The sequence below is a fragment of the Sus scrofa genome, chromosome 14, assembly GCF_054392235.1.
Source record: "Sus scrofa isolate SSC_HxYL_T2T_F1_AM1 chromosome 14, Sscrofa_HxYL_maternal_Yorkshire_Landrace_v2.0, whole genome shotgun sequence".
In the NCBI taxonomy this organism is placed as follows: Eukaryota; Metazoa; Chordata; class Mammalia; order Artiodactyla; family Suidae; genus Sus; species Sus scrofa.
This window is the reverse complement of record NC_139396.1, coordinates 103859629-103886887: the sequence shown is the minus strand read 5'-3', so window position 1 is coordinate 103886887 and position 27259 is coordinate 103859629. Positions and strand designations below refer to the sequence as shown.

Sequence of the window (27259 nt, the reverse complement as noted above, 5' to 3'; positions counted from 1 at the left end):
GAAACAGGCCTTCTAAATTTGAATTTTGATCTAGCGATGTGTGTTACCCTCTAGTCAATGCTGGGCAGCCACAACTCCCCGTTGGCCTTTGATCACGAGGGTAAACAACCAACACATGGACAACCATTGTTTATCCATACAACCAACTGTTTTTCACTTTCAGTATAGTATTCAATAAAGTACATGAGAAAGTCAACACTTTATTGTAAAACTGGTTTCGCTAGATGACTTTCCCCAACTGTAGGCTAATATAAGTATCCTGAGTACATTTAAGGTAGGCTAGGCTAAGCTCAGTAGGTTGGATGTATTAAATACATTTTTGACTTATGATATTTTCTTTTTTTTTCCTTTTTTTTTTTTTTTGGTCCGTTTGTCTTTTTAGGGCCGTACCCGCAGCAAGTGAATGTTCACAGGAGTCCAATCAGAGCTGTAGCCACTGGCCTATGCCACAGCCACAGCAACACGGGATCCAAGCCAAGTCTGTGACCCACACCACAGCTCACGGCAACGCTGGATCCTTAACCCACTGAGCAAGGCCAGGGATTGAACTGGTGTCCTCATGGATGCTAGTTGGGATCGTTAACTGCTGAGACACAACGGGAACTCTGACTTAATGATATTTTTCAACTTAAGATGCATTTATTGGGATGTAACCCCGGCATAATTCGAGGAGGTTGTTGTGGGGGGGATCCAATGAGAGGCTGCAGGTCAAGCACTCAGCACCATGCTTAGCAGAGAGAGGGTGGAAATGATCCTATTTTCAGCCCAGATCTACTTCTCAATTGGCACAACCAACAGCCCGTGAGGGGCTGACTTCAGGTCAGGGGGTCTCTGTCACCCCTAAGCTCTGGGAGAAGAGGGAACAGAAGGACCAGTCTCAAGCTCTCTCAGTTCACTGAGGGATCAGAGCCATGGATCCAGTCACCCCTGGCAGGAGTGGCTGTGGTTCCCCGAGCCAGACCTGGCAGAGACACCATGAGGGGCTGAGCTTGGGCAGAGAGATGAGGAGAGGGAAGAGGAGGAACCTCCATGTCTGTGAGTGTGTGTCTGATGAGGGTCCTGTGGCTGGGGCCTGCAGGCCTGCTCACCTTCTAGTCCTTGATCCCTGTTCCAGTCCCATCTGGCATTGTGGTTGGGCTGCTGCTCACTGCCCCGTCCTGCCCTCGCCCAGCAGGCCACTCTGTAGGAGGCGTTGTTTGCCGAGGCCCCCCAGTCCTGCCTGGCGCCAGCCTGGCCTGCTTAGCTGAGCCCCTCCCCAGGGCTGTCCCCATAGTCCATCTCCTTCAACAAAGGGCCAGTGTCCCTGGGAGGGCAGGTGTTATGCAGGCAGGATGGCAGCCAGGCCTGCAGGGATTCTGGGCAGTCAGATCACAGAGGAGTGACTTGGACCTGGCTGGTCGGGGACAGGGCCGGCAGGCTCTTCAATGTTTTTGTTGGTTTTGAGCCACTGCCCCAGAAAGAGGTCAGGGCGGGGAGGCAGGCAGGGAGAGTCTTGGGCTGGGAGATGAGGTACATTTGCCAAGTCAGTGGCTAGAGACTAGATGGGGGCCCCCCAGGTTGGATGTCAATTCTCTACCTTCTCCACTGCTAGCCCCCAGGCCCCACCCTAAGCCCCAGGCCCCAGCTTGACCTGAGACCAGCAGCAGAAACCTGGAGGTGACCCTCTTCAGCCAGGAAGGAGACTATCCTTCTGCAAAGCTGTTTGTACCCCCACCCTCAGACCCTTTTTCCTTCTTGGCCAGCTCCACTAGACTATTGAAACTCTTGTTTGGGCCCAGTGCCCACCTCTCTGCTGCCAGATTGGGCCACATGCTGGCCCCACAAAGCCAGCCTTAAAATATCCACAGCTGGCCAGTCAACCCTAAGGAAGTTGTCTCCTCCCCACCCCAGACACAGGGACATTTCTTTGAGTACAGGCTGGTCACAAGCAGTATTTAAGCCAATGGTGGACCAGGACTGCTGACCATTTTGGACCATATCAATAAAGGCCAAGTATCTAAAAAGAGGGAGGTGAGAATCACCTTTGCTATTTGCAGCTCATACTTGTGGGAACAGGACTATCTACAAATATTGGAAGAAGTGTCACAGAACAATGACAAATGAATGGAAGTTACAGAGAGTAATGTATGAAAGCTACAAATTTCAGGATAGCATGAGGATAAATGGAAATCTGTCAAGGATTTCATGTAGGTTGTATTTTTGCCACCAGCTCTTAAGCTCCTTGGGGGTCTTTTTCATCTCAATAACTCCATCTCCATTTCAGTCTTTCAGTACCTATCGTCACTTAGTTCATGGTGATGGCAATAAACATGGGATAGATCAATGGGTGAGTAGATGGATGGAAGGGGGATGAGAGGGTGGGTGGGTGGATGGAAAATGGGTGGGAAAACTAAGAAACAGCTGACCTCACCGACAGGGCTGGGTGAGGAATAGCTGACTGAATCCTGCCTTAGAAGGAGGCCAGAATTTTTTCCCGTACTAGCACAAAACCTAGGCTTCTCAAAGATTTCTTAAAGAGAATTCAAAGGGCATTAAACATAGAAGATGAATAACTTAGATTTCATTAACATTAGTAACTTCTGTTCATCAAAAGATACCATTAAGAAAATGAAATTAAGAGTGAAGTGGGAGTTCCCTGGTAGCACAGCAGGTTAAAGATCTGGCGTTGTCACCTCTGTAGCTCTGGTTCTTGCTGTGGCATGGGTTCCATCCTTGGCCCTGGAACTTCTGCATGTCATGGGCGTGGCCAAGAAAAAAACAAAAAGAAAAACAAAACACATAAGACAAGAAGTGAAGCCACATCTATATGAGATGATAGATATTCACTAAACTTGTGGTTATCATTTGATGATGATTGTCAAGTCAAATCATGATGTACGACTTAATCTTACACGTGCTATATGTCACATATCTCAATAAAACTGGAAGAAAAAGTAAAATTCAAAAAGAAAGAAGTGAAACCACAAACTGGAAGATATTCACAACACATACATCTGAAAAATGTTCACATATAGTACACATAAAGAACGCCTGTAAATCAACACAAAAAGGCAAGCAGCCCAATAATGAGTGGTTAAAAGACTTGAACAGGCATTTCACAAAAAAAAAAAAGATACTCAAATAACCCCTAAGCATATGAAAAGACACACAGTATCCTTAATCATTAGGGAAAGCAAATTAAAGCCACTAAGGATGGCTAGAATAAAAAGGTCAGTGAGGATGAGGCATACCTGAAACTTATGTACATTATTAGGTGGGAGTGTAAATTGGTACAATCACTTTAGAAAACTGCTTGGCACTTATCTACTAAAGCTAAAAATATGCTTATCTGTGACCTAGAAGTTCCACTCCTAGGTGTATAACCAAGAGAAATGAGTGTGTACATTTGCACAAATACCTTATTTGAATTTCATAAGAGCCCCAAACTAGAAGCAACCCAAATGCCCATTAGCAATAATAGAGATGCATACATTGTGGCACGCCCATACAACAGAAGACCACCCAGTGATAAAAAGCAGCCAACTACTGCTACAAACAACTGCATGGGTAAATCTCACAGACATTATGTTGAGCAAAAAAAAAAGGCAAGCCAGAGTATGAAGTACAAGAGTGGGTAAAGCTAATCTAGAGTGAGAGAAATCAGATAGCACAAGAGGAGCACAGATGACTTTGGTTCTATGAGGTAGCAGAGCGGGGCCCTGAGGCTTTCCATATGTGCTTGCTGCAATGCTAGGGTGGGGGACTGGGGGCTGGGTGCCGCCCTGGCAGGCCATCTTGGCTTTTTTCCTTTTTATTTTTTTGGCCACACCTATGGCATGTGGAAGTTCCTGGGTCAGGGACTGAACCCACGCCACAGCAGTAACCAGACCCACAGCCTAACACTGGATTTTTCATTTGTTTGTTTGTCTTTTTAGGGCTGCACCCATGGCATATGAAGGTTTCCAGGCTAGGTGTCGAAACTAACGATAGCCGCTGGCATACACCACAGCCACGGCAGCTCTGGATCCTTAACACACTAAGCGAGGCTAGAGATCGAACCTGCATCCTCATGGATACCAATTGGGTTCATTAACCTCTGAGCCATGATGGGAACTCCAAAAGCTGAATCTTAACCTGCTGAGCCAACAGGGAACTCCTGCCACCTCTTTTTTTTTTTTTTTTTTTCCAGCTTTTAGAGGTTAGGTTAGGGGGAAGGAGGTATAAGGAGCCTTCTGGGATTCTGGAAATGCTCTATGTTTTGATCTGGCTGGTGTGTGTGTGTGTGTGTGTGTGTGTGTGTGTGTGTGTGTGTGTATGTGTAAAATTCATCAAACTCTACGTTGATGATAAATGCAGTCATATTTTTTGGTATACCTCAATAAAACATTAAAAAAATACATTCCAGTTTCCTTTGTTCTGGAATAATTCAGAGCACCAGCCTGGAAGTAGGGTAAAAAGTGGAACCCAAAGGGAACCCTATCACAGCTCCTTAAAAATGCATAGTTCTTCTTTGTCTAGATACTCATGTTGCAACAGAAGAAAGGGTGGGGGAAAAATATAATTGTAATGTATACATGTAAGGATAATCTGACCCCCTTGCTGTACAGTGGGAAAAAAAATAAAAATAAAAATAAAAATAAATAAATATCCACATGGAAAAAAAAAAAAAAAGCACAGTTCTTGAGAGTCAGTGTAAAACATCTCAGAGGAATTATTTGAGAAGGGGCTGAGTCCTTGCTGAGGCAAGGGGCTGGATCAGATGCTGAGGAGAGGATACTCTTAAGGGAAGTTCAAGGGTGGGGTAGATGATGACAGCATGACACAGCTGAGACTTTCCTCCCAGCTCTGCCCCAGGCCACCATGTACCTCACCGGCTGAGGCCCACAGAGGGAGCCAGCTGGATTTCTGTGCCTCCCCACCCTCCTGAGCCATATTCCGAGGGGTAACTCCTCTCAGGCTTCCCACTCACAGGTCTCTGGGAGGGAAGGGTCTGTGCTGGACTCTTGTACAAGCAGCTGCCAACCCAGCTGAAATCAGAGGTGCATGGGAGGTGGTGGGAGGAAGGCAGGCCTTGAGCTAGTCCTCTCATTTCTGGGATCTGGGTCCTCTCCTTAGTTACATGCGGAGGTTGGCTACATCTCCCACATGGTTTTTCCTGGAAGTTCTGATGGTCCCTAAATGCTCCAAACCACTCATGATCCAATGCGGCCTGCTAGGCCTGCGCCCTCCTCCCCCCTCTTCCCCCCAACCCCTGTACCGCAGCAGGCACATCTGGAAAGCCCCAGGGCCCCTCTCTGCTGACCTCATAAAGCAGAAGTCATCTGTGCTTCTTCTCCCATGAATCAGGAAGTATCACAAGATGGTGACACAGGTGACAGCTGGAAGCCCAAGGGAAGGAGGAGGAAAAGGCTGCGGTCTAACCTGTTGCAGGTGCAGAGAAAGAACCCATGAGTCACACACACCTCCTCCCTTTCCCCACTGCCCCCTCCTGTCAGTCAAGCATGCCCTCTCATCCTGCCCTCTCCACCTTCTCAGCATCCCTCTTGCCCATTCTCCATCCCCATTCTGCGGCTCCTGCCCCAGGTCCAGGCCATAGCCCCTCACCTTAGAGACCAGAAGAGGCCTCTCCATATGCTCTAGCCTGAGCCCCTAAGTCAAATTTCCTCAGTGCTTCAAAGAGGTGCTCCCCACCCTCATCCCCGACTTCATTTAAGTATAAATTGCATTCCACAAAATGCACGGATCTGAAGAGTACAGCGTTTGTTTGTTTTTTTCTTTTTTTGTCTTTTTAGGGCCATACCCATGGCATATGGAAGTTCCCAGGCTAGGGGTGGAATCGGAGCTACAGCTGCCGGCCTACACCACAGCCACAGCACCAATGGATCCAAGCCGAGTCTGTGACCTACACCACAGCTCATGACAACGCTGGATCCTTAACCCACTGAGCAACGCCAGGGATCAAACCCGCATCCTCATGGATATTAGTCGGGTTCATAACCTGCTGAGCCGCAATGGGAACTAGAGAAGAGTAGAGTTTGAAAAGTTTTGATAAATGTATATCCCTGCACAACCAACATCCCAAACATGCTGTAGAACATTTCCATCACTCTGGAAAATTCCCTCGCACCCCCTTTCAATCAGCCACTCCACCTTCAAAACAACCTCTGTTTTGATGTGTTTTGCAGGTTCCTGAATTTCACATAAAATGGAATTTCATAGTAATTATACACAACTATACACAACGTATTCCTTTATGTCTAGCTTCTTCCACCCAACAAGCTGTTTCACCACCCTTATCCATCATTTGGACTTGTTGGATAAGGTTTGATTTTACAAATGTAACTCAATTTGTTCATCTGTTCTCCTCTTGATGGACAGGTAGGATGTTTCCAGTTTTTTACTTTTTCACTTTTTTCTTTCTTTTTTTTTTTTTTTTTTGGCCGCCCAAGGCACATGAAGTTCCCAGGCCAGGGATCAGATCCAAGCCACAGTTTCAACCTAAGCTGCAGCTGCAGAAAGACCAGATCCTTAACCCACTATGCTGGGCCAGGGATCAAACCTGTGTCCCAGTGCTCCTAAGACCCACAGATCCCATTGCACCAGAGTGGGAACTCCCAGGTTTTTTTTTTTACTATTATGAAAAATGCTGCAAGTTTTTGTGTGGATGTATATGCTCATTTCTCTTGAGGAGATACCTGCAAGTTGAATTGCTGGGATATATAGTAGATACATATATTTATCTTTATAAGAAATTGCCAAACATTTTCCAAAGTGGTTATACTATTACAAACTCCCACCAGTAATGTATGAGAGTTCTGGTCACTCCACATCCATGCTAACATTTCATGTTGCCAGTCTTGTTCATTTTAGCCATCAGAGGACCTTTTTAAAAACCACGTCTTAATAACCCAAATGTCCATCAACTAATGAATGGGTAAAATAAATGCGGTAAATCCATACAATAGAATACTATTTGTCAATAAAAAGAAATCAAGCACCAGTATATGTTAGAACACAGACGAACCTTAAAAACATTATATGTGAGGTCCTTTTGCATGGCACAGGGAACTATATCCAGTCTCTTGGGATAAATTTCTAATGGAGCATAATATAAGAAATAATATAAGAAACATGTATATTAAACATAATATAGGAAAGAAAAAATATATACATACATATACATATGTGTAGTGTGAGTGTGTGTGTATGACTGGGTCACTTTGCTGAAATTGGCACAACACTGTAAATCAACTATACTTCAATAGAAAAAAATGAAAAAAAAATCACACTAACTTAAAGAAGTCAGTAGCCAATGACCACAGGCTGTATGCTTCCACTTTCATGAAATGTCCAGATTTGGCAAACCTATAGAGACAGAAAGCGGATTCATGCCTATCTAGGGCTGCAGGGATGGGAGGGCTGAGGGATGAGAGTTAATGGGCATGGGATTTCTTTTGGGGTCAGTGAAAATGTTCTGAAATCGATTGTGGTGATTCACAACTGTGTGACTCTGCTAAAAGCAGTTGAATCGCACACTTTAAATGGGTGAATTGCATGGTCTGCGAATTGCATCTCCATAAAGCTGTTTACAAAACCCACCACATTTAATTAGCAAACTACCCCCAGCCGCTCCCCAGTGTCCTCAAGGAAAAGACTCGATTCCCACCCCAGATTCGTCAACATCCTGTCTTCTACAGGCTCAGTGGAAATTCTGCCATTTCCAGATGTGCTAAAGACTGTCACGCCTCTGAGCCTGTGCACACACTGTGACTTCTTCCTGGTCCTTGTTCCATCTCATTCTGATTCATTCTTTATGGTCCAGCTCACCTGACAGCCTTCACTCACCCCTCTTCTGGTGGTTCATTCATTCATTCATTCATTCATTTATTCAGTAAGTAACTATTTTAGGCATTTGCCATATGCCAGGCTCTTTTCTAGGTACTGTGGATACAACAGCAAACAAAACAGACTTGGTCCCTCATGAAGCCTGTGTGTCTGTCTCGTGAAAACTATCTATAGAACACTTAGGAAATGTAAGGCGTTGGCCCGCAGCCACTGCCCCGCTGGCCTCCTCCACATTCTGTTTCAACCATTAACCCCTCTGGGCTTTCACATGTCGACAGTGACACTGTCATCCCCACAAAGCTGAGGACTCTGTGGGGTTGAGACTCAGGACTGGCTCTCCCAGGCCTCAGAGCTAGGATTCTGCTTCCTCCATGGGCACCTCCTTCCACACCTTATGGAACCCTTGTGCAGTCCTGGCTCTGTCTGCCTGCTCACCTCCTCTGTTTAGCAAGGCAGTAGTTGTGACAAGGAGATGAGAAGGCAGGGGGCCCAGATGAGGACACTGAAGCCTTGAAAGGAGAGTGGATGAATGTTTCTGGTCACACAGCTTTGGGACTTCAATAGGAAGCCTGCTTCTCTCTCTCTCATTCGCTCTCTACTCCAGGTCCCTTGTGGCCTGGCCAGCTCTGAAGGCCAAGGATGGGTGTCTCTGTACCAGGAAGTGATTCCAGGCCCATCCAGGACAACTGCCCAGGGGCTGGTATCGTGGGTCACCACCTGGAGCAGCACATGGAAGGATTGTCACGTCTCCTGAGCCTCTTTCCCCGCCCTTAGCCTGGCTCAGGTGAGTCACAAACACCTGAGCATCAAGTAGTCCTCTGGGCATCCTCTCCTGGGAGGTGTGCTATTTACAAAGGAAGCCACAGGAGACGGGCTGCAAGTACACCTCCTTGTGGTACCCTCTTCATGGTGATGTTGCCTCTGAGGCCCTGAGGGCACTTGGCTTATCCTTGTACTTTTTCCTTCTGGTCTGTTCTGGCAGCAGCAGGGGCTGGGTCTTCAGGAGGCAGTGCACGGTACCTGAGACCTTCCTGGAACCTGCATCCCCGGGCCTTTCCAGCTCATTTCTGTGGTCACCGGGGTCAGGGCTCCGAGGGTGGGAGGGATCATCTGCCTGGGGCCATGCCCCTGGTCCTGTTTCTCCTGCTGTGCCAGGAGGGCAGGAGCTCCATTGCATGAATTACCTAGTGCTTCCTGAGGCTCTTTCCTCCTCCAACAGGCACCAAGATCTGGGCAGGTGTCTCCTCCCAGCCTCTTCCTGCTCCTGGAGGAAAGAGGCTGGCAGACATACACCTGTTTCTCCACCACATACCACTGGGGGGCAGGTGCCTGGTGCAGCTCTGAGGCCACAGTGAGGGAGAAGCTGCTGCCCTTCTGGACCCAGGGGGTGCCACCCCTGGGCCCATAGCTGCAGACCCTCACTGTCTCCTAAGTGTGGAGCCACTGTGAAAGTGCTGAAGAGGGTTGGGTGATCATTTCAAAGTCTCAGACCTTTGGGGGGTGGGTAGGAATCAGTCACCGTGCCCTTCCTAGCATGAGTGGTGTTCTCACTGACAGGGGGGTGGCCCTGCCCAGGCCTCCGAAAATCTGCCTTTTCAGAGTGACAGGCACTTCCTGACACTTTCCCCATATCATCTCTTTCTTTTAACCTTTCTCCTGGGACACCCCATCTTTCCTCAAAGCCTTACGAAAGCCCAGGCCCTTCCTGAGTCCTCACATTGTCCACAGGGGTCCTGTTTGGACAGGTCTTGGGAGTGACACATGGAGAGGATGGTGGGGGTTTACCTCCCTTCCCTGAGCTGGTGCTCTTCTAAAATAACAAATTCCAGCACATCCTGCATGGCAAACATGAATTTGCTACATGCTGATGGTTTGGCAACCTATGTCTGCATAACAGACTAGCCTGGAACAGCAGCTTCAATCAATAACCATCACCAATTCGGCCCACGGACCTGGGGACTGAGTAGCCCCAGCCCTCGGCTGACAGTCCTCCCTCTGGGTGTTCTATGCCCTCAGCCAGATGGTGGCTGGGCTGGGGTCAGCCTGAATTCTTCCTCACTCCCATGCCTGGGGCTCAGGCTGGAAAAACTCAGACAGGAGGGGGTGGAGACAGCTGACTCCATGGGCATCGCTCACTCTCCACCTGGTCCCTGCCTGTGCTCTTTCCACATTGCGGCTTCAGATAGATGGACTTCTTCAGGGTCTCCCAGGTCTATAAGAAACATTTCTCCAGCTTATGTAACTTGACCTTTTTCCTCCTAGTAAGCTTGATGTTCCTGGATGTTTAGAGAGTTCCCACTCCTGGGAAGACGTCACTGTGGATAGTTTAAGCTCCAAAGCCCTTGCTCTGTGATCAGGTCAAGGCTAGCCTCTCCCAGTTTCACTGCACCCCCCACCCCCACCTTGCCATTGTCTGTGGGCTACCCCTCAGGGGGTGTAAGTTCTCAGAAGAGTAGCTCTGTCACCTCAGGGCCATTCTCACACTACATTTTCTGTAACTTAGACCTCTGGCCTGCCTCAATGTTGAATGAGAGCCTAGGGCAGTGAATCAAACACTCTGTGAGCCCTCAGCTAGGGGCTGGCTTTGGGCCTCATAGAGGGGCAAACCCATACCCAGTGTATGTATCAATGCTGGTTGAGGTGAATCACTGCCCTTCCCACAGTAGGAGTCCTAGGTAGTAAACTAGCACCGGGTGGCTGGTTGTTTCCTCCTGCAGCGTTATCATATCAGGAGCTCAGCTCTGGTCTCTGTGGATGACAGATTGGCCATTTGGCAGTGGCAGTAGCTAGATCAGCTCTGGTGCTCAGAGGAACCCAAGCTGTAGGGCTCACATCTAACTTGGACTCTGCCTTTGTGATATTCTGTTCTCCATGAAGCTGTATGGAGGCCCTTATTGTCCAAAGACTAGCTAGAGAGCAAGGGCTCTGGACAGAGGCTGGCTAATACCCACTGGCCCAGTCATCCTTTCTCCTGGGTTGGTTGGTGTCTCTTCTGCAGTGAGTGCTCCCTGGTGTCTGTTAAAATGTGCCACATGGATCCTCACTTATCGCCTCCTCTCATAGGTCTAACCACATGGCTGTTTTTCAGGGCTCCTGACCCAGATAGTCCACTCTTGCTCTTTGCAGACCTCTGACCAGCTGGCTAAGCCATTTGCCCCCTGCCATGATGAGCATAAGGATATCTTTTCCTCAGTGACTTCTCTTTCAGTGCAGAGTAGATGACCAGGCCCAATGCCCAAATCTCTGCCTATAAGATGGATGCCCTTTCACTGAGGACTTCTAGCCCCTTGAATGGGACTGGAGTGTGGGCTCGGCCCACATGTGGTTTGCATCCACATACCAAGTGGCCTCATCTATGAACCATGCTCAGGAATCTCGTCTGCCAGCTGGTTATAATAAAGCCTCCATGAGGCAACAGACATCTGCTGAGGGGGTAGGCGTGGAGGCCACCAGGCTCATCTCAAGTCTTGGAGTCTCATTTCTTCCATACTAAAGGCTAGATTTTGGTGTCAGAAAACTACCTTGATGGAGCACCCAGCCCTTTCTGAGCTTCTGCCACTCATGATGAAGTCCCTACCTGACCTCACTCTGCTCTAGAGCTGCAGAAGATAAGATCTGCACGTCTCTCCAATAGATTTCCGTGGCCTCTCCCCTTTGTTTTGAGTGTGAGGAAGAGATCTGGGACTGTCATTTCTTTTCCTCAGTGAGTCAGTGACACTTAGCAATAGCCACTCAATTCCATAGTCCTAATAGTTATTCTTTCCTCCTATGTCTCAAATGCCAGAGACATTGCACCAGCTGGCAGAGCACCCACACCCATGTGCCACTCTAGTTTACTGCAGGTGAAAATCATAGCAGATGCATGGTTATCCCATGCCTGCAACTGTCACCAGTGATGGGACCTCATTCACATCTGGTCAGTGACTGGCCTCCAGCACCCTATTGTTAGAGGCTGCCTCCCTGGCTCCCTCCTGGCACCCACTATCTTAGTCTGGTTCCCTAGGAGCACAGCCTGAGATGAGCCTTCAGATTCCCGCGGTTTATTGAGGGAGTGCTCTCAGGAGAAACCTGCAAAGGAGGGAACGAGGAAGAAGAGAAGGAAAGATTAGGGAAACCATCCTGCTTTGGGTGAAGTCCAGCCCTGACCTGATCCACAGGGAAGACTTTGGAACAGTAGCCGCATTGCACCAAAGAGGCTGTCTTTTGGTGGCATTTCATAATCAGTCTTTGGCTGTGGACTTTCTCATGGGGGTGCATGTGCAGGGGTGAGGGTGGGTCACCCCAGGCAAGGAGGTCCCTGTCTGCTGAGGGCAGTTCTTTAGTAGAGAGAAGTGAGCTGCTGGCAGCCAACACCCTTAGATCATCAAGCTCTCCTTGACGGAGTTTGCTGTACTGAGTAACCATGGAACCCATGAATTCGACAAAGAAGTTACGATCAGGGGGATCTCAGGAACACGGAAGACCCAGAAGAGGGTGTTGTCATGGAATCCAAGAGCAGGGAGTTTCAAGGCAGAAATTGCAACTGTCAAGGTCAGCTGCGAGATCCAGTCTCCAAAAGCCACACAGACTTTAGCAACCAAGGGGTCACAAGTGAGCTTGTAGGAGAAGTTTCAGAGAACTTCAGAGACATAGGCTGCAGGGTATCAAGGATGATGCGTGATCAAGGAGAGACTAAGTCTGGTAAGAAGGAGCAGAGAGAGGCTGGACAGCAAAGGGTGGGGATGAAGCTGTTAGACTCAGAGCCCAAAGCTCCAGACCAGGGAAGATGAGTGGGGGAGGGTAAAGGCAAGGGGCTGATATCCCTCCCAGAAGAGGTGGTGACAGTGTCAGGGGTTGGCCCCCACTGAGGAAGGGACAGCACATCCCCTGGGCCTGGGCGGAAGAAGATAAGGCTAGGGGAGGATGGAGGTAGGTTCGTGGGTGGGGGAAAGATAGTGGGGATCTGTGTGATGGTGGAGCAGGAGGCTGGAGTGGAGGAAGAGGGAAGTGGGTCGATGGGTGGGGAGACCCTGCCTTGAGGTTTCAGCAAGGCTGGAGACCCTAATTTGTTCCGTAGGGCTGGATAACTTTCCCTATGACCTTATATGGAGAGACAGTCATTGGGCTCAGAGGTGGGGGTGGTGGGGAGGCTTTGCAGGGTGAGTTGGGAAGAACAAAACACAAGATGGACACACAAGATGACTGATTGGCTGGAGGAAGTGATACAGGCCTGGGTGAGGGGTGGGAGGGAGGAGAGTAGCAGGAGGAGAGGGGATTGGTGGGAGGCTGAGCTCCAAGCTGCGTTGAGCCAGGTCCTCGCTAGGCTTTTCCTGTGCATGCTTCTCACTCTAGACCCACAAGGAAGTAGTTGGTCTTGGGAGGAGTTAGTGGGGTGGGGTGGGCGGGTCTCCACGCAGCCGTGCGAGGTGGTCACTGGCCTGTATTTAGCTGTATTCTGGCTTCAAGCTCTGAAGCTGGACCAGCAGGAAGGTTTGCTTTTTACCAAGAAGTCAGGGGAGCATACCCCCTTGCCTTTTCTGCCCCACCCCCTGCCCACTTCCTGCCTTTAAGGCAATGGCATTCAAACTTTTTTTTTTTTGGCTTTTTGTCTTTTTAGGGCCGCACCTGCGGCACAGGCACATGTAGGTTCCCAGGCTAGGGGTCTAATCGGAGCTACAGCTGCTGGTCTACACCAGAGCCACAGCAATACTAGATCCGAGCCGCGTCTGTGACCTACACCACAGCTCACGGCAACGCTGGATTCTTAACCCCTTGAGCGAGGCCAGGAATTGAACCCAAAACCTCATGGTTCCTTCCTAGTCAGATTTGTTCCTGCGGCACCATGACGGGAACTCTCAAACTTTTTGGTTTTTTTTTTTTTTTTAATTTTTTATTTTTGTCTTTTTGCCATTTCTTGGGCCGCTCCCACAGCATATGGAGGTTCCCAGGCTAGGGGTCGAATCGGAGCTGTAGCCACCGTCCTACGCCAGAGCCACAGCAACGCGGGATCCGAGCCGCGTCTGCAACCTACATACACCACAGCTCACAACAATGCTGGATCCCTAACGCACTGAGCAAGGCCATGGATCAAACGCATAACCTCATGCTTCCTAGTCAGATTCGTTAACCACTGCGCCATGATGGGAACTCCAAACTTTTTGTTTTTAACCACAACCCACAAGTATGAATTAACATTACATCATGATTCGGCAGACACACACATACACACAACTGTAAGAAAATTTCTCAATACAATGCTCACCCTTACTGTGTTGGGCACCCTTGATGTTTTTCTACTTTATCCACATCTGTTTCTTTTAAAAGTGCTGGTCACAACCCACAAAGCTGATTTCACCGACCACTGGATGGGGTCATGGAGAAGCACTGCTCCAAGACAGTGCGGAGCTGGGGGGCCCCTTTGGGAAACTCACTGATGCTACTCACCCCTCTTCTGGGAGGGTCTGTTCTCAGACAAAAACGTCTCCTGCTCTGTGAAGCCGGAAGAAGGGAGTGGCCACAGGATTCCATTTTGAATGTGAATTTGCCTTCTCCTCCTCACCTTTCATCTCCCTCGGAGAAGAGAAACTGGCAGCCCTGGAGAAGCCTGGGAGGTGAAGGAATTCCTGGTCCCCAGTTCTCCATGGAAGCAGTTCCATGGCGGATGACACCCTGCGCATGTCCTCCTGGCTCACTCTGGCGCATGCGTGTGCGAACACGTACATGTACACGCGCGCGCGCGCGCGCGCGCGCACACACACACACACACACACACATGCGCGTGCGCACGCATACTCACAGACCTCCACTCTCTGTTGACACACCCCCTTCCCCTCCACACACACTCCAGGGGATATATTTTGGGGTGCCTGCCAGCCCCCACTTCCTTCTTAGGGCTTGCCTTCACCTAGTCTCTAAGGAGGGGAGGCCATGACAGCCACAGTTGCTTTTGTTCTATCTCCTGAGGGCAGAGTTGAGTAGAAGGGGCCAGCAGTTGGCTGCTAGGCTTTGAGAATCAGATTCACTTCCCCAAAGTTCAGGAGGAGACACAGGATGGGCAGTCATTTGCGAGTTGGAGGCTGTAAGGACAGTTAGAACTGGGACCTGGATAGGGGCTGTAGCAGAGAAACCTACGTAAATCACAGTTATGCAAAAAAAGACCCAAGGTCTCCTTAGAGGAGGTGGGGTGGCCAGAGAGAGGTGGTTAACAGGACAGCGTCTGTGTAACCATGACTAGATTCCTCTTCCTCAGCCCAGGGAGTCCACGAGGGGCTTGTTATCAGAGTCCGGCCCGCGTTGCACACGCTCCCTGTGGCACACTGGGTCTGACTCCCCACACCCCACACAGAGCCTGGCCTTGTTCAGGGCCTCCTCCTTGCCTGCCTGTCCATCCCACCATCAGGCACAGGGCCTGCTGGAGACCTGGACACACCGGGAGGCAAGAGCACTGGGCTCTGAACATCCTTCTGACCCAGGTTCCAGAGCCTCTTCCAGGAACACCTGTCAGAGGCTCTTCCAACTTAACACCTGGCTGATTTTTCTTTTTTTTTTGTAGCGTGATCGGGCAAGGGTGGTGGTTTAAAAGCAAAAACAGAAACACCCATACCACTCCTTAACATTCACAAAATAGCTAATTCGCCAAACCTTTGTTTTTTGTCCATTTATTTAGAAAAAAATTAACATGGGCAAATGAGATACCTCAGTGTTACAACAGAGTATAGAAATGTCTAGCAATAGTCAAATAATTTGATCTTTAAATACAAAATAACCACATGAACACCTAATATACAGGTTTCATCTGAATACATATTTATTAGATAAATATTAGAGGTTGTCACATCATCTAACTACATACAGCTTTGCAAGACTAGAAATCACAATTAGTTTTCTGACCAGTTTAAAGTATGAAATGATTGCATTGTACAGAGATGTACAAAGACGATGACGGTCGCCGTGGGAGTAACTTCAGGCTGCACGGTGGGCGTGTTCGTGTGTGTACGTGTGGATCACCTGCGATCATGATATCAAAAATTATACAAAGTATGAATTTGGTTACAATTTTCTTCTGAAATCCCCGTTTCTTTTCATTATTTCCATAGCACCCTAAAAATACACAGGTGGCAGGACTAGTACACTGAAGCTAAATAGTACATGTAGATAAAATAAAAAACAAAACGGAACAAAAATTCCTTTCCACACAGAGTCAGAGTATATTACATGAGTGAGACAGATGCGGAGGGAGACCTCACATACGCTAACAGACAGCATCTAGTTTTTCCACGTCAAGATGGAGTTCCAAGCCTTTTTTTGTTTGTTTGTTTTGTTTTGTTCCGTAAAATAAAAACAATACACATTCCAAGGGAAATGAATGCATCTGTTAACATGTCTCTATTTCTCATTTACATATGTACACACGTCCCTTGAGTCGCTGCTGCCGACGTCGCCCTATCTGGATGGGTCAGGCCGAGGGAGCAGACATGTAGCTCTCTGGGGGTTCAGGGCCTCCGTTAGGGAGAAAGTATCAGAAGTTTCTTAAAAAATAAAAATGGCTACAGGAACATGATACATGGGTAAAGCTTCAAACCAAGGAGATGGGGCGATCGCTTGTACTTGGGCCGTTCCGCTTGCCCGCCGGCGCCCTGTCCATCCCGTGGAGTGGAGGCAGAAACATGCCTGAGGCCTGGGTGGATGCTTGTCGTGGAGAAGTGGCTTGCTGAGGCATCGTTTTTTTTTTTTGCTGAGGTTACTTATGGCTCCAAGTAGTCATCCGAGAGGATTAGGGAAGCATCTCCCCGGAGTTCAGAACCGCCCCTGCTTGGGGAGGCTGTGGTCACCTGAATGTCACCAGCTGGGGCTTGCTCCAACCCCAGGCGCCTTGATGCCTCCCTCCCTGCCCCGCCCCCCTTGGCCTGGCTCCAGAATCACCTGGAAGAGTACTGTCCCCAGAGCACGGGCTTCAGGCACCCCAGTTCTGGAAAGCTCTTTGCTGAACTTGCTGGTGGAGGCTCACTTGGGAGGGGACCCAGGAAACCTGCCTCAGGTGCCGAGCCCATGGCTTCCTCCGAGATGGCTGAGGGAGGTGCCTGGAGCCTGGGCTGTGGGAGCGTATCGGCCCTTGGCGATTGCAAGCTGTGGACAAGTCCATGAGCAGAGTGGGGCATCCTGATAAGAACCAGAATGGACCCTGGGCCTTTCTGAGAAAACGTTGCATGGCAGGAAGCGGGACCTTCTAAGGAAGGTGTCTGTAAGTCTGTCTGGGGTGGAACATTCCCAGATGGCCTGACACAGCCTGGGCTATCGGCCACTGGGCAAAGATGGCCGCATGCTACCTGGTGTCGTCTTTGTTCCCACCAGCCAACTGGGGATGGCTCGAAACAGTGGGTGGCCTGGTCTTCTAACTCATGGTACAGCCACCCATGTTCTTCGTCCCTTCATCTGTACAAATGGCCCTGGTTGCTTTTTTGTTTTTGTTTGTTGTTTTTTTTTTTTAAAAAAGGGACTCGGTCTTTTGTGGTTGAGTCAAGGTATTTTAAAAACACCAGCAAAGGCTATAACCAGGTCATGAAAATGTTGAATATTATCAAAGACAATACTAAAATATTCACAAAGATATTTACAAAAGCAATTCTTAAAATAATTGATTTGCATACGGAACACCAGGCTGTTTGAAAAAACCTCGACAACAGGACAAAGGAAAAGGGGCAGGGACAGGACGATGGCAGCTTTCCTACAGAAAACCTTGTGCCGGGGCCCGTCTGGCACAGTGACTGGAAGTCAACAGCTGGGGCCAACGTTCCGGTCACATCTAGAGGAGTGCTGAGGATCCCCCCAAACAGAGAGGGAGAGGGAGACTGAGATTACAGACAGTGGACGGGGGAGCAGGCGAGGGCCCCAGCAGCAGAAGGCAGGGGCGCGACACATTTACAGAGGGAACCCAAGCGACCCAATGGCCCGGCAGCATCAGGGGCCACACGGCTCAGGGGAGCCTGGAACCAATGCACAAAAAGCTACTGCTCAAGACTTGGAGCAGTAAGCGGGATGGAGCAAAGTGGTGGAGGGAGGCTGCTTCTGCTGGAGTGAGCAGGAGTGTGGGGGTAGAGGGACACAGAGGGAAGGAGAGGCTGGCAGCCAAGTGTGGCATCTGAGACAGCCACAGAAACACCACGGGATGCTCGAGGGCACACAGGGCAACATAGTGGGTTGAAGCCTTGGGGCAGAGAAGCACAGGGACAGGCCAGACCAGACAGAGGACCGGAGAGAGAGGGATGCCTGGGGTTCCTGCGCTGAGCTTGCGCATCTCCTGCCTTTCCACCATTGACCTTGCCGTCCGGATGGCCAAAGGGGTACGAGGACAGCGGGAAGTGGTGTCCCCTGAAACAGTCTTGGGGAGGTGGGGAGGGGGGAGCAGGAGGAAGGAAACAGAACGTATGGAGAGAAATGGTTCGCTTGCTGTCCAAGTCCAATGTTCCTTTTCTCCAGATGACTTCATAGCTTTAAGCTGCTTCGTTTGAAAACGGAGTGGCTTGGAGCAAAGTTCTAAGTTGCCGTTTCTATTGGACTCCAACTCTAGCCGGCAGTACCCCACCCCCCAACTAAGGGCACGATTATTTTGGCTGGGTTCTCTCTCTCTGCTCTCCTATAGCCGGGCCCTGGCCTGAGTCCAAAGGTTGCTGAGCCATCCTGGCCCCGAGGAGGCCTTGACTCCCTTTCCCACCGGTCCCCAAGCAGAAACGGCTCACCCTCTCTCAAACACAGAATCTCGTCCTCTTTTCCACTTTCTGAGAGTGTTTATAGGGAATCCTGGCTTCGAGGTCAGAGATCAAAGTGACAACCTTGGCCCCTGAGAGTTCTCTTTCCCAGAGGTTTGTGCTTTTCCGTGGTGGGTGGTGGTGGTGGTAGGCAGGCCGTTCTCACTGCCACCAACTGCCGCTGCTCCTCCAAGGCTTGGGGCTGCTGGAGTCTGGGTGGCCTTCCCTCAGGTTCACAGTCACTTGGAGGCGGCTCTGGGCCAGGGAGCGGGGAGGCCGGGTTACAGTTTAGAAACTGGAAGAACCTGGGGGCACTGGAGGGTCGTTCGGAAGCCGCCGTCAGCATGTGCCCCCGCCCTGGGCCGGCGCCCCGTCTCGAGGGTCATCTTCATCTCGAGGGTCATCTTCGGGGCCTGCTCTGGCCGTGGGCTCCAGACCCACGGCGCCTTCACAGTGCACCCTCCCGCCCCTCCACACTGAGAAGGCGGCGGTCCGAGGGCACGGGCTCCCAGCGGGAAGGTGTATGTGGGGCAGACGGGAAAGGAGGTCGTGTGGGGAGGGGTGGCCCCGTCGGAGGGGTGGGCTTCAGTTGTTCTCAAAGAGAGACAGGAGGTCATCGTTACTATTGCTCGGCAGGTCGGGGGGGTCCAGGTACGAGAGGAGCTCGTCCGGGTTTGTGAGTTCTGGAAGGAGCTGGAAAAGAAGTATAGACGCCCAGATAAGGTGGTGGCCGAGGGCTGGGCTAGCCCAGGGTGAGGAAGGCAGGGCACCCCTCGGCCTATTCATTTGCTCTCTACCTGGCTCCTAGGGTCCTGGCCCAAACAAAGGAAACTAGCAGCGCTGTGGTCCCCAGATGCACCCAGGCCACCGTGCTAGTTTTATTTTGAGCCTGAGACACAGGGGCCCTGAGCTCACCAATTGGGAAGGCTCTTCACGAACCATGTTGCTCAGATGCTGCCACCAGGAGCCGTGGGCACTTGGGCCTCCCAGCAGAAACCACATGGCTTTGCACGTTAAGGCTGAGCAGTCTCTGCAGCTCCCACTACCCTGCACCTCTCCCAAGAGCTCTGAGCCTGTGGCTTGCTGGCAGTTCTCTTCTTCCCTGTGGCCCCCAGGAAGACTGTCCTCCCCTCTACCATGAGGTCTTTGGAATCTTTTGGTCACACAGGGGACCCTCCTCAATCTAAAAGCACCTGCCTTGGCCAGACTTGGGGAGGAGAGCTGGGTAAGAATCCAAGATGGTCAAAAAGCTGAGTGAACCCCCTTCACCACAAAGCCTGACACTGCTGGGGCCAAGGGTAACTCCTGCTGGGGCTGGGGCATGAAGGGCAGGAGTGACCAAGGAGAGGACAGGCCTCCTCTCGGGGGATCTAGAACCTAAGCGGGGAGGGGTGGGAGGGACACGGCATGTCCCTGGCCAGCTGCCCAGCACCCATCATTCAGTGTTCCCATCCCCCACCTTCCAGACCATTCCGTTCTCAAGGGGGCTGATCCCGAATCTCAGCTGCCCACTTCCGCCTCAGTTACCCCCCAGCGTGACCCGAGGCCGATCCTTCTGTCACCCCACACGGGGGCTTCTCAGTGAGCGATGGAGCGAGCAAAAGCACAAGGCATGGACAACACACAGACTAGAAACTGGAGACAGACATATACCAGCGAGACAGACAGAGGGACCTTGTCCCTCCAGCCCCTCCCCTGCCTCGGGCCAGAGAGCATGGCAGATGCAGATATGGCAAGCCAATGTGGGGGGAAGGGGAAGTGGGGAGAAGGGCAGGGACCCTCCTGTGCTGCCTCCAGAACTGGCCCGGAGGGTCTCTGTGAGGGCCTGGGGAAAGGTGGGGGCAGGGCTGGGCTGCAGGACTGTGGCCAGGGGGACCGGGGGCAGGGCTGGCAGGGTCGGGGAGGGGACACTGGGACTCTCTATGAGGCTTGCCCACTGTGGGGTTCCCTGGTTCTGAGCCAGGGGAGGCAGGTTGGGGCAGCCCACCCTCCACCCACCCATCCCTCCTCACAGCTACACCTCCTCCACCCTGGGCCTCGGGCCCTCAACACCCACCCCTGCTCTCGGGCAGGTCCCGGCGCCAGGCCTAGCCCCAGGCCAAGGCACGTGGTGACCCCAACTTACATCCAGCGAAGGCTCCGGCATGTCGGACGCTCCCTGCGCTCCGGCCTGACCCTCTAAGGCTGAGGAGGGGTTAAAGGTCAGGTCGCTGTGTGGATGGTTGCTGGGAGCGGCCTGTGGCGGTTGCCGGGGAGGCTGGGAAGGAGGAGGAGGAGCCCCACTGTGATGTAATGGAGGCCCTGACTGGCTGCTGGGGTGTGGGACGTGCAAACCTTGTTGTATGGAGGGATGGGGCTGGTCAGAACTGCCAGCGTGTGGCATCTGTGGAGGAGGAGAGAGCAGGAAAAAGAAAGGTGAGGTGACGAGGTACAGCGACGAGATGCCTGGAGAAATGAAAACCAAACAAAACCAGGAAAAAAAAACAAACCCCCAAAACAAAGCCACCCCTCTACAAGGCTGAATGCTTTTTTTTTTTTTTTTTTTTCTCCTCAGAGAAACAAACAAACAAAAAATCCTCCCCCAAAAAGTGCCAGTCAGGGAGGCTCTGAGGCCACATGGGGCCGGGAGGGAGGCGGCCAGAGGCTCTGAGATAAGCGGAGATTCTGAGAGTGGGGTCTAGGCCCCTGGGAGCCCCTCTGCCCCCCTCGCCCGGACACCAGAACAATGAACAACAGTGAGGGCAGGATGCAGAAGCGAAATGGGCATGTTTCCAGGGAGCAGGGAGGCGGGCGGGGGTGCTGCTGGCGGCGTGGTGCAGCCCTGAGCTGGGGCGGCGGCGGCGAGCAGACATGGACGAGGACGACGGCATGGGGCAGGCGTGCAGCTCAGGGGTCTGTGCCCCCACATGGACCCCGGGCTGGGGGTGGCACTGGGCATGCAGGCTCCGGTGGCAGCTGGGACCTCAGTGCAAGCCCGGAGCAGGATGGAATTGAGCCCAAAGTAAAGGAGCAGAGCTGGGGCTTCTGAGTCCTGCCAAACCCTTCCTGCTGGCCACCCGCCTAGGCTGTGATGGGTGTGCTTCTCTCATAGATTAACTAGAGGGTCCGGGGGAAACATGGGTGGGTGAGACTGAAACGTCCCCTGCTAGTCAGTTTGCTGCCTCCAGCAGCCCTTCCTTCAGAGCTCAGATCTCAGAGTGAAAGGCTGAGCCCAAGTCCTCGCCCCTCTCCCGGCATCACCTACGAGCCCCCAGCCCCACTTACACTCTGCTAGTGAAGGGAGCTCACTGACTGGCCAGGCCGCTTGCCCGGAAGGGGTAGCCTGGTGACCAAACATCTCCTTGGTCTTTTACCCTCCTCCCCACGCTGTCTTCTGGGCCACACAGAAACATTTACACCTCCTTCCTTCCTGGGTTTGGAAACGGCAGCCATACCACCCCTGATCTTCTCCAGGACCTGGTTCCTCTTCCTGTTTCTCCTAAAAGCTGCTCCCCAGGCTGTGCTGTGGGTTGGCCTCTGCCCACAGTCCAGGTGGCCCCAGGCAACACCGTGCCCTGCCAGCCCAGGCCCTGACAATGGGGGATGACCACACGATCTTAAGCTTGGTGACCCTGGGGAACCGTGTGTGTGCACATGAAGTAAGAAGGATCAGGAGAGGCTGGAGGAATGGTCACCACAGTGGTCAGTGTGAGGCCAGCCTGTGACTCCTGTGCTGCTCCACAGTGACGGTTCAGGGAAGTTGGGGGAGGGGGTTCCACCCTCTGGGAACGGCCCAGCCCCAGACAGACAGTGCCCAGATCTACTGAAACTACTGCCCTCCTCGGCCCTGGCATCTTGCTGGAATGTCTCAGAACCTCGAGGGGTAGGTACTCTCTGCGACCTGCTGATACACCTTTCAACCTCCCAGCTGACATGGGAGTCCCTGGGTAAACCAGCACCTGGTTGGAGCCCTCCCCGCTGTCTGTTCCTTCATGGGAATCCTTCCTGGCCTCAGCTGGGTCAGGCTGCTCTGGCTGGGCAGGTGTGGGCGTGGTCTCTCTGTGACTGCACCACGCCACCTGCACAGCTGTACTTCTGGGTCCAGTTTCCATCCAGCAAAAGCCTCGAAACGGGGAGGGACAGTGCATATCTGAAGAGCATCCTGGGGGGCTATGAAGTCAACTCATAGGCCTGGGTCCCTCTGCAGGCAGCAGGGCCGACAAGGCAGGAGAAAGCCATGTTGGACACAGGAAGCATACAGCACTCTGGCCTCCATCTTCCAGTGCGGGGAATTGTGAAGACTCAGAAGGTGTGCCACGTGAACGTGGAACGGGGATGGGGGGGTGTGATCTGGGAGACTCCTCCTGGGCTTAAAATGCTGAGGTCCTGGGGAGCAGGACTGGGGAAGGGGACCAGGAGAGAGGCCCCCAGAAGTTGGAAGCTCCCATGGGGCAGAAAGTAACTTGCAAAAACATGGCCAATGGCCCATGAAAGCAGCTATTTTTGCCTTGGCATTCTGGGGTTCTGCGGGAAAGTTGCTGCAGTGCCCTCAGAGTCCTTCTGGTGAAGAGTCATTCTTGCTGAGAATTAGTGGCCCTGGTGCACAGGACACTCCCTGCCCAGTGGTGAAGCCAACTCCATATCAGGTGTGGGGAGCACAGTATAATTCAGAGGCCCCTTCTTTCCAGGCCACATGATGGAGGATGGGAGAACTTGGAGAGGAAGCCTTTGGGCATAGGTCCAACCCCACTATCAGGCATTGGTGAGACCCCTGGACCTCTCTTCTTTGGCTCTTGTGGTCCAGGAACCACTGCCAGGTCCTCAGTGATTGCCCTTCTGGCCAAGATGAGAGACCAGGGACAGAAAGAAGGACTAAGGCCTCAGACTTCAGCCCTTGGGGCTTGTTTTCCCCCAAACCCCAAAGATTCTTTCTCCATCCAGGCACTGCCAGAACTTTTGCTCCATCAGCATGAGGCCTGTGTCTGTCTTGCTTTACATCTGGTACAAGGCACAGGTGAGAGATCAGGCTCAGAAAACATCTGCTAGATCAAGTGGAATCATCCAGTGCTCCCTAGATAAGGACTTAGGAGGTGACCAGGCTTCCCACCACTGCTGTGAGGGCCATAGGAAGGGCAGGCCTCCAGACAGCACAGGACACCTCACCCAAAGGGGCTTTCTCAGCAATACGGCGTGTGCTAGTATGTGAAACACGATGAGAAGTAAGTACCCTTGGGATAAGCAGAGTTCCTAATGTTTCTTACGCAGAAGGAGGTGATACCCTGAAGATTCAGACCCTTGGAGAGTAAGTGCCTGGGTTTGGGACAAAATTCTGGATGGCTGGATAGAGCTACAGTAAGTCAGTATCAGTGTGTGTAAAAGGGGGAGCGAGGCAAGGGGTGTGTGTGCATGTGTCTGTGTGTGTCCAGGGTGTTTGGAGGTGTGTGAGCCTGGTGGGGGGTGTGCAGGCGTCTGCACGCACACGTGCATCTGTATGTGATGTGTGTGTGCAGGTAAGAGTGTGAAGCTTCCCCCATCTCCTGGGAATCTGATGCCCCAGGCGAAGGAGCCAGATCCAAGGATGCTGATGGGCCACGACCCGGCCTCATTCAGGCCTCCCACTCCCTCCTGGGTCCCGAGACTCAATTCTCAGTCCTCCTTTTTGCTTGGGAGGGACCTAGGCAAACATCAAAAAGGTCCAGGGAGAGCCCTCTGTCCCCGTCCGTCCCACATAGAGGCTAGGGGCACAGGGAGGTGGAGGGCTGGGGTCGAGGAAGAGGTACTCACAGTCTCCTGCATGGGGTGACTGAGGGGCTTCTCGAGGGCGGCCATGTTGTTGGGCATATCCGGGGGATGGGAGAGCTGGGGGGGCCCGTGCATGAAGTCGTTCATGGACGTCCCGCCGGGGTTCCCGTGGGGGAAGTCAAAGTTGCCATGGCCCTGGTAGTTGTTGCCTGGTTAGGGAATGAGATGGGGAGGAGGGGGGGTCAGACAGATGGAAGACAGCCGCCCCAGGGAATGCAGAGTGTGTAAATTAAGCACCAAGTCCCATCCTCCGTGGGGCTGGAGTGGGCACCTGCAGCCTTAGGTTTCTGGGCTCTACAGCAGGGCAGAGATGCACCCAGGGTGCGTGATCTCCTAGGGCTAAGAGCAGAGGCAGAGTGGGAGTTCCCTTCGTGGTGCAGTGGTTAACGAATCCAACTAGGAACCACGAGGTTGCGGGTTTGATCCCTGGCCTCGCTTAGTGGGTTAAAGATCCGGCATTGCTGTGAGGTGTGGTGTAGGTTGAAGATGCGGCTCAGATCTGGCGTTGCTGTGGATCTGGCATAGGCTGGCAGCTACAGTTCCGATTGGACCCCTAGCCTGGGAACCTCCATATGCCGCAGGAGCAGCCTAAGAAATGGCAAAAAGACACACACACACACACACAAAAAAAAAAAAAAAAAAAAGCAGGGGCAGAGTGACAGAAAGCCAAAGGTCAGACTCCTGCGGGCAGGGGGATGTGGAATAAGGCCCATGTGTGAGTTTTCCACGGGATCTTGTGAGCGAGCTCCATGACCTGTCCCCCCGCCAAGGGTCCCACATGGCTGCACTTCATCACTGGGACGAGCCAGGCCCAGAGAGGGAGATCAGGATCTGCCAAGTCCATGAAGAAAGCTGTGTCAGATTCAAGATGACACCATTAGAAACCAGCTGTCTGGCTTCCCAAGCCACTGCTCCCTCCACTATGTGGCCATGAGAGCTCAGAGGAATAGCACACTGGAAAGCTGGGGCCCTCAGCATGCTGTCGGACTTGGGCTAGGTAGGCTAACCTCTCTGGACCTCTAGTCATCCAGGAGCCCTCAGGAACCTAAGAGCAGGGATCCTGCTGGGAGCTGCCATCCTCTGTGTTTGTGGGGGTGGGGTGGTGATACTTTCTCGGAACCGAGGGCAGGGCAGTGCAGCTTGGTCTGGACAGCAGGGAGAATGAGAGGGCCTTGGTGCCCAAAGGCCGGTGTCCCAGGCCTGTGGACTCTAGCTCTGGAAGGGTGGGAGTACTGCAGACAGGGACAACATAGAGATGTCAGAAGGAAACACAGGAGGGTCAGGGCAAGGGGACTGTGGTGTTAATGACCCTGGCAAAGCAGACTCTGAAGCCCCTGAGCTTGGCACCTGCCTGCCCAGGGGCTCCAGGAGTCAGAAGACTGGGCAGGGTGGGGTGGCAGAGGCAGGAGGCTGGCTCACAGAGCAGCTGCTCACTCATGCCTTCCTAGCTGGGTGCCAACCCACAAAGCTGGATGGAACCAGAAGGCTGGACAGAGAGGGGAGGCTGGTATTGCATGGATTGGCGTACCCCAAGTCCAGAGATGTGGGATTGTTTTGGGGAGGGTGTTGTGTGTTACCTCTGCCTTGTCACACCATACCCTCCCTGCACCTGCCACCACCATCCTAGAAATCCTATGCCCCTGCTGGGACATCACCCACCTTGGCTGCTGTAGTCGTTGGAGTTGGTGCCCCCGGGTGGAGGCGGGAGCGGATAGGGGGATGGGCCAGGGCCCAGGGCTGCAATCATCTCCATGACATTGGGCATAATCATCTGGCTGGGACTCATGGTCTTGAACCGCTTGGAAGGGATGCCGTCAGGGTCATCCTTAATGTGTAGGTCCGACTTGATGGGCACTGGTCGCCAGCTGCACGTGGGGTCGATGGTGACCTCTTCAAACTCGGAGCTAGGAGGAGCAAGGGGGCAAAGCTGAGGCTCTGGGGTACCAGGCTTTGGACACAAGAGCCTCCAGCTCAGACAGACCCTGTGATGTCCTTGTTCAGGCTCCCTCTGACCCCATGCCCACCACACTCTATATATGACAGAGGTGTGGGGATTTTTACCTCTTTGGAGGCCAGGGGCTAGGCAAGTGGGGTACCTGGCCCCAAGGCCTCCACCCAAGGCACTGCCAGCTTCCTATTCCAGCTGAGCTTGGTCCTTTATGGAAAGTTCCTTTGCCCCCAGGTTCAGAAGCCCTCAAATTTGCAGAAGTGAGGGATGTGGGAAAATGGTCAGCCAACCCAGCGGGGGATGGGGTATCAGGACATCCACATAATCGCCTCCTGAAATCTAGGCCAGTCTTCCTTCCCCCACCCCGGCCCTAACATGGGGAGGGGCCCACTTACTGTTGGATGGCGTTCAGGATGCCCCACATGTACTGATCCACCTCCAGGCCCTCGAGCAGAGCGGTTTTACTAGAAAATGAGACGGGGGGGTGGGGGGTGCTTGGCATTTGCTCCTGGACCCCAGAGGGTGGGGCCCAGTCCACTCCTCCCCACTGTGCCCAAGAGCCCCTGCCCCTGCTGCTGGTTACTACTGGGGGCACCGACAGGAGAGGACAGCCTTGTGACAGCTTGATACAAAGGGACTATGCACAGTCCCCGCAACCTGAGCCCCTCTTCTGTGTTTGGGTTCTCTCTTCAGCACTTAGGGCAGGTGTAGGCTGCTGGACCCCAAAGAGCAGAGCCAGAGCTCCTCCCACAGCCAGGTGAGGAAGCTTGTGCCAAGGTGGGAGTCACTCACTTGCACACAGGACACCTCCAGGTCCCTCTCTCACAATTCAGCTGCAGGTACGACTCCAAGTCAAAGCACTGCAGAGGCCGGGAGAGACACAGATAAGACCAGGGCTTTCAGAAACCGCCTAAATGCAAGTGTCGTTGCCTCTGGGACCCCCATGAAGACCTCCCACCATGGGGAGGGACAGGTGAGAGAG

The 27259-nt window shown here is 52.3% G+C and overlaps 1 protein-coding gene and 1 long non-coding RNA gene across 31 annotated transcripts in view; both read right to left on the bottom strand.

Annotated features, from left to right (window-relative positions):
* Positions 1 to 182: 182 nt before the first annotated feature.
* On the bottom strand, positions 183 to 14480 carry LOC146396908 (uncharacterized). Of its 3 annotated transcripts, none has more exons than XR_014828207.1 (3): positions 14248 to 14480; positions 5282 to 5400; positions 183 to 2727 (listed from the first exon to the last, which is right to left on the bottom strand). It is a non-coding gene; the product is annotated as an uncharacterized LOC146396908 (long non-coding RNA). The 3 variants fall into 3 exon arrangements; XR_014828209.1 differs by having other exon boundaries at positions 618 to 2727; positions 14363 to 14480; XR_014828210.1 differs by lacking the exon at positions 5282 to 5400 and having other exon boundaries at positions 2539 to 2727.
* Positions 14481 to 15445: 965 nt separating this feature from the next.
* ZMIZ1 (zinc finger MIZ-type containing 1) overlaps positions 15446 to 27259 on the bottom strand; it is a 192538-nt gene continuing 180724 nt past the window's right edge. For 14 of the 28 annotated variants that reach the window (XM_084997405.1, XM_013983374.3, XM_084997406.1 and 11 more), the window contains 6 exons: positions 27070 to 27137; positions 26673 to 26741; positions 25989 to 26233; positions 24312 to 24478; positions 20674 to 20931; positions 15446 to 19241 (listed from right to left, as the gene is read on the bottom strand). In XM_084997405.1, coding sequence (XP_084853531.1) covers positions 19134 to 19241; positions 20674 to 20931; positions 24312 to 24478; positions 25989 to 26233; positions 26673 to 26741; positions 27070 to 27137 — 915 coding nt within the window. In that variant the 3' untranslated portion in view covers positions 15446 to 19133. The remainder of the gene's footprint in view (positions 19242 to 20673; positions 20932 to 24311; positions 24479 to 25988; positions 26234 to 26672; positions 26742 to 27069; positions 27138 to 27259) is intronic. The other 14 variants (XM_084997408.1, XM_084997410.1, XM_084997409.1 and 11 more) reach the window with 1 other exon arrangement.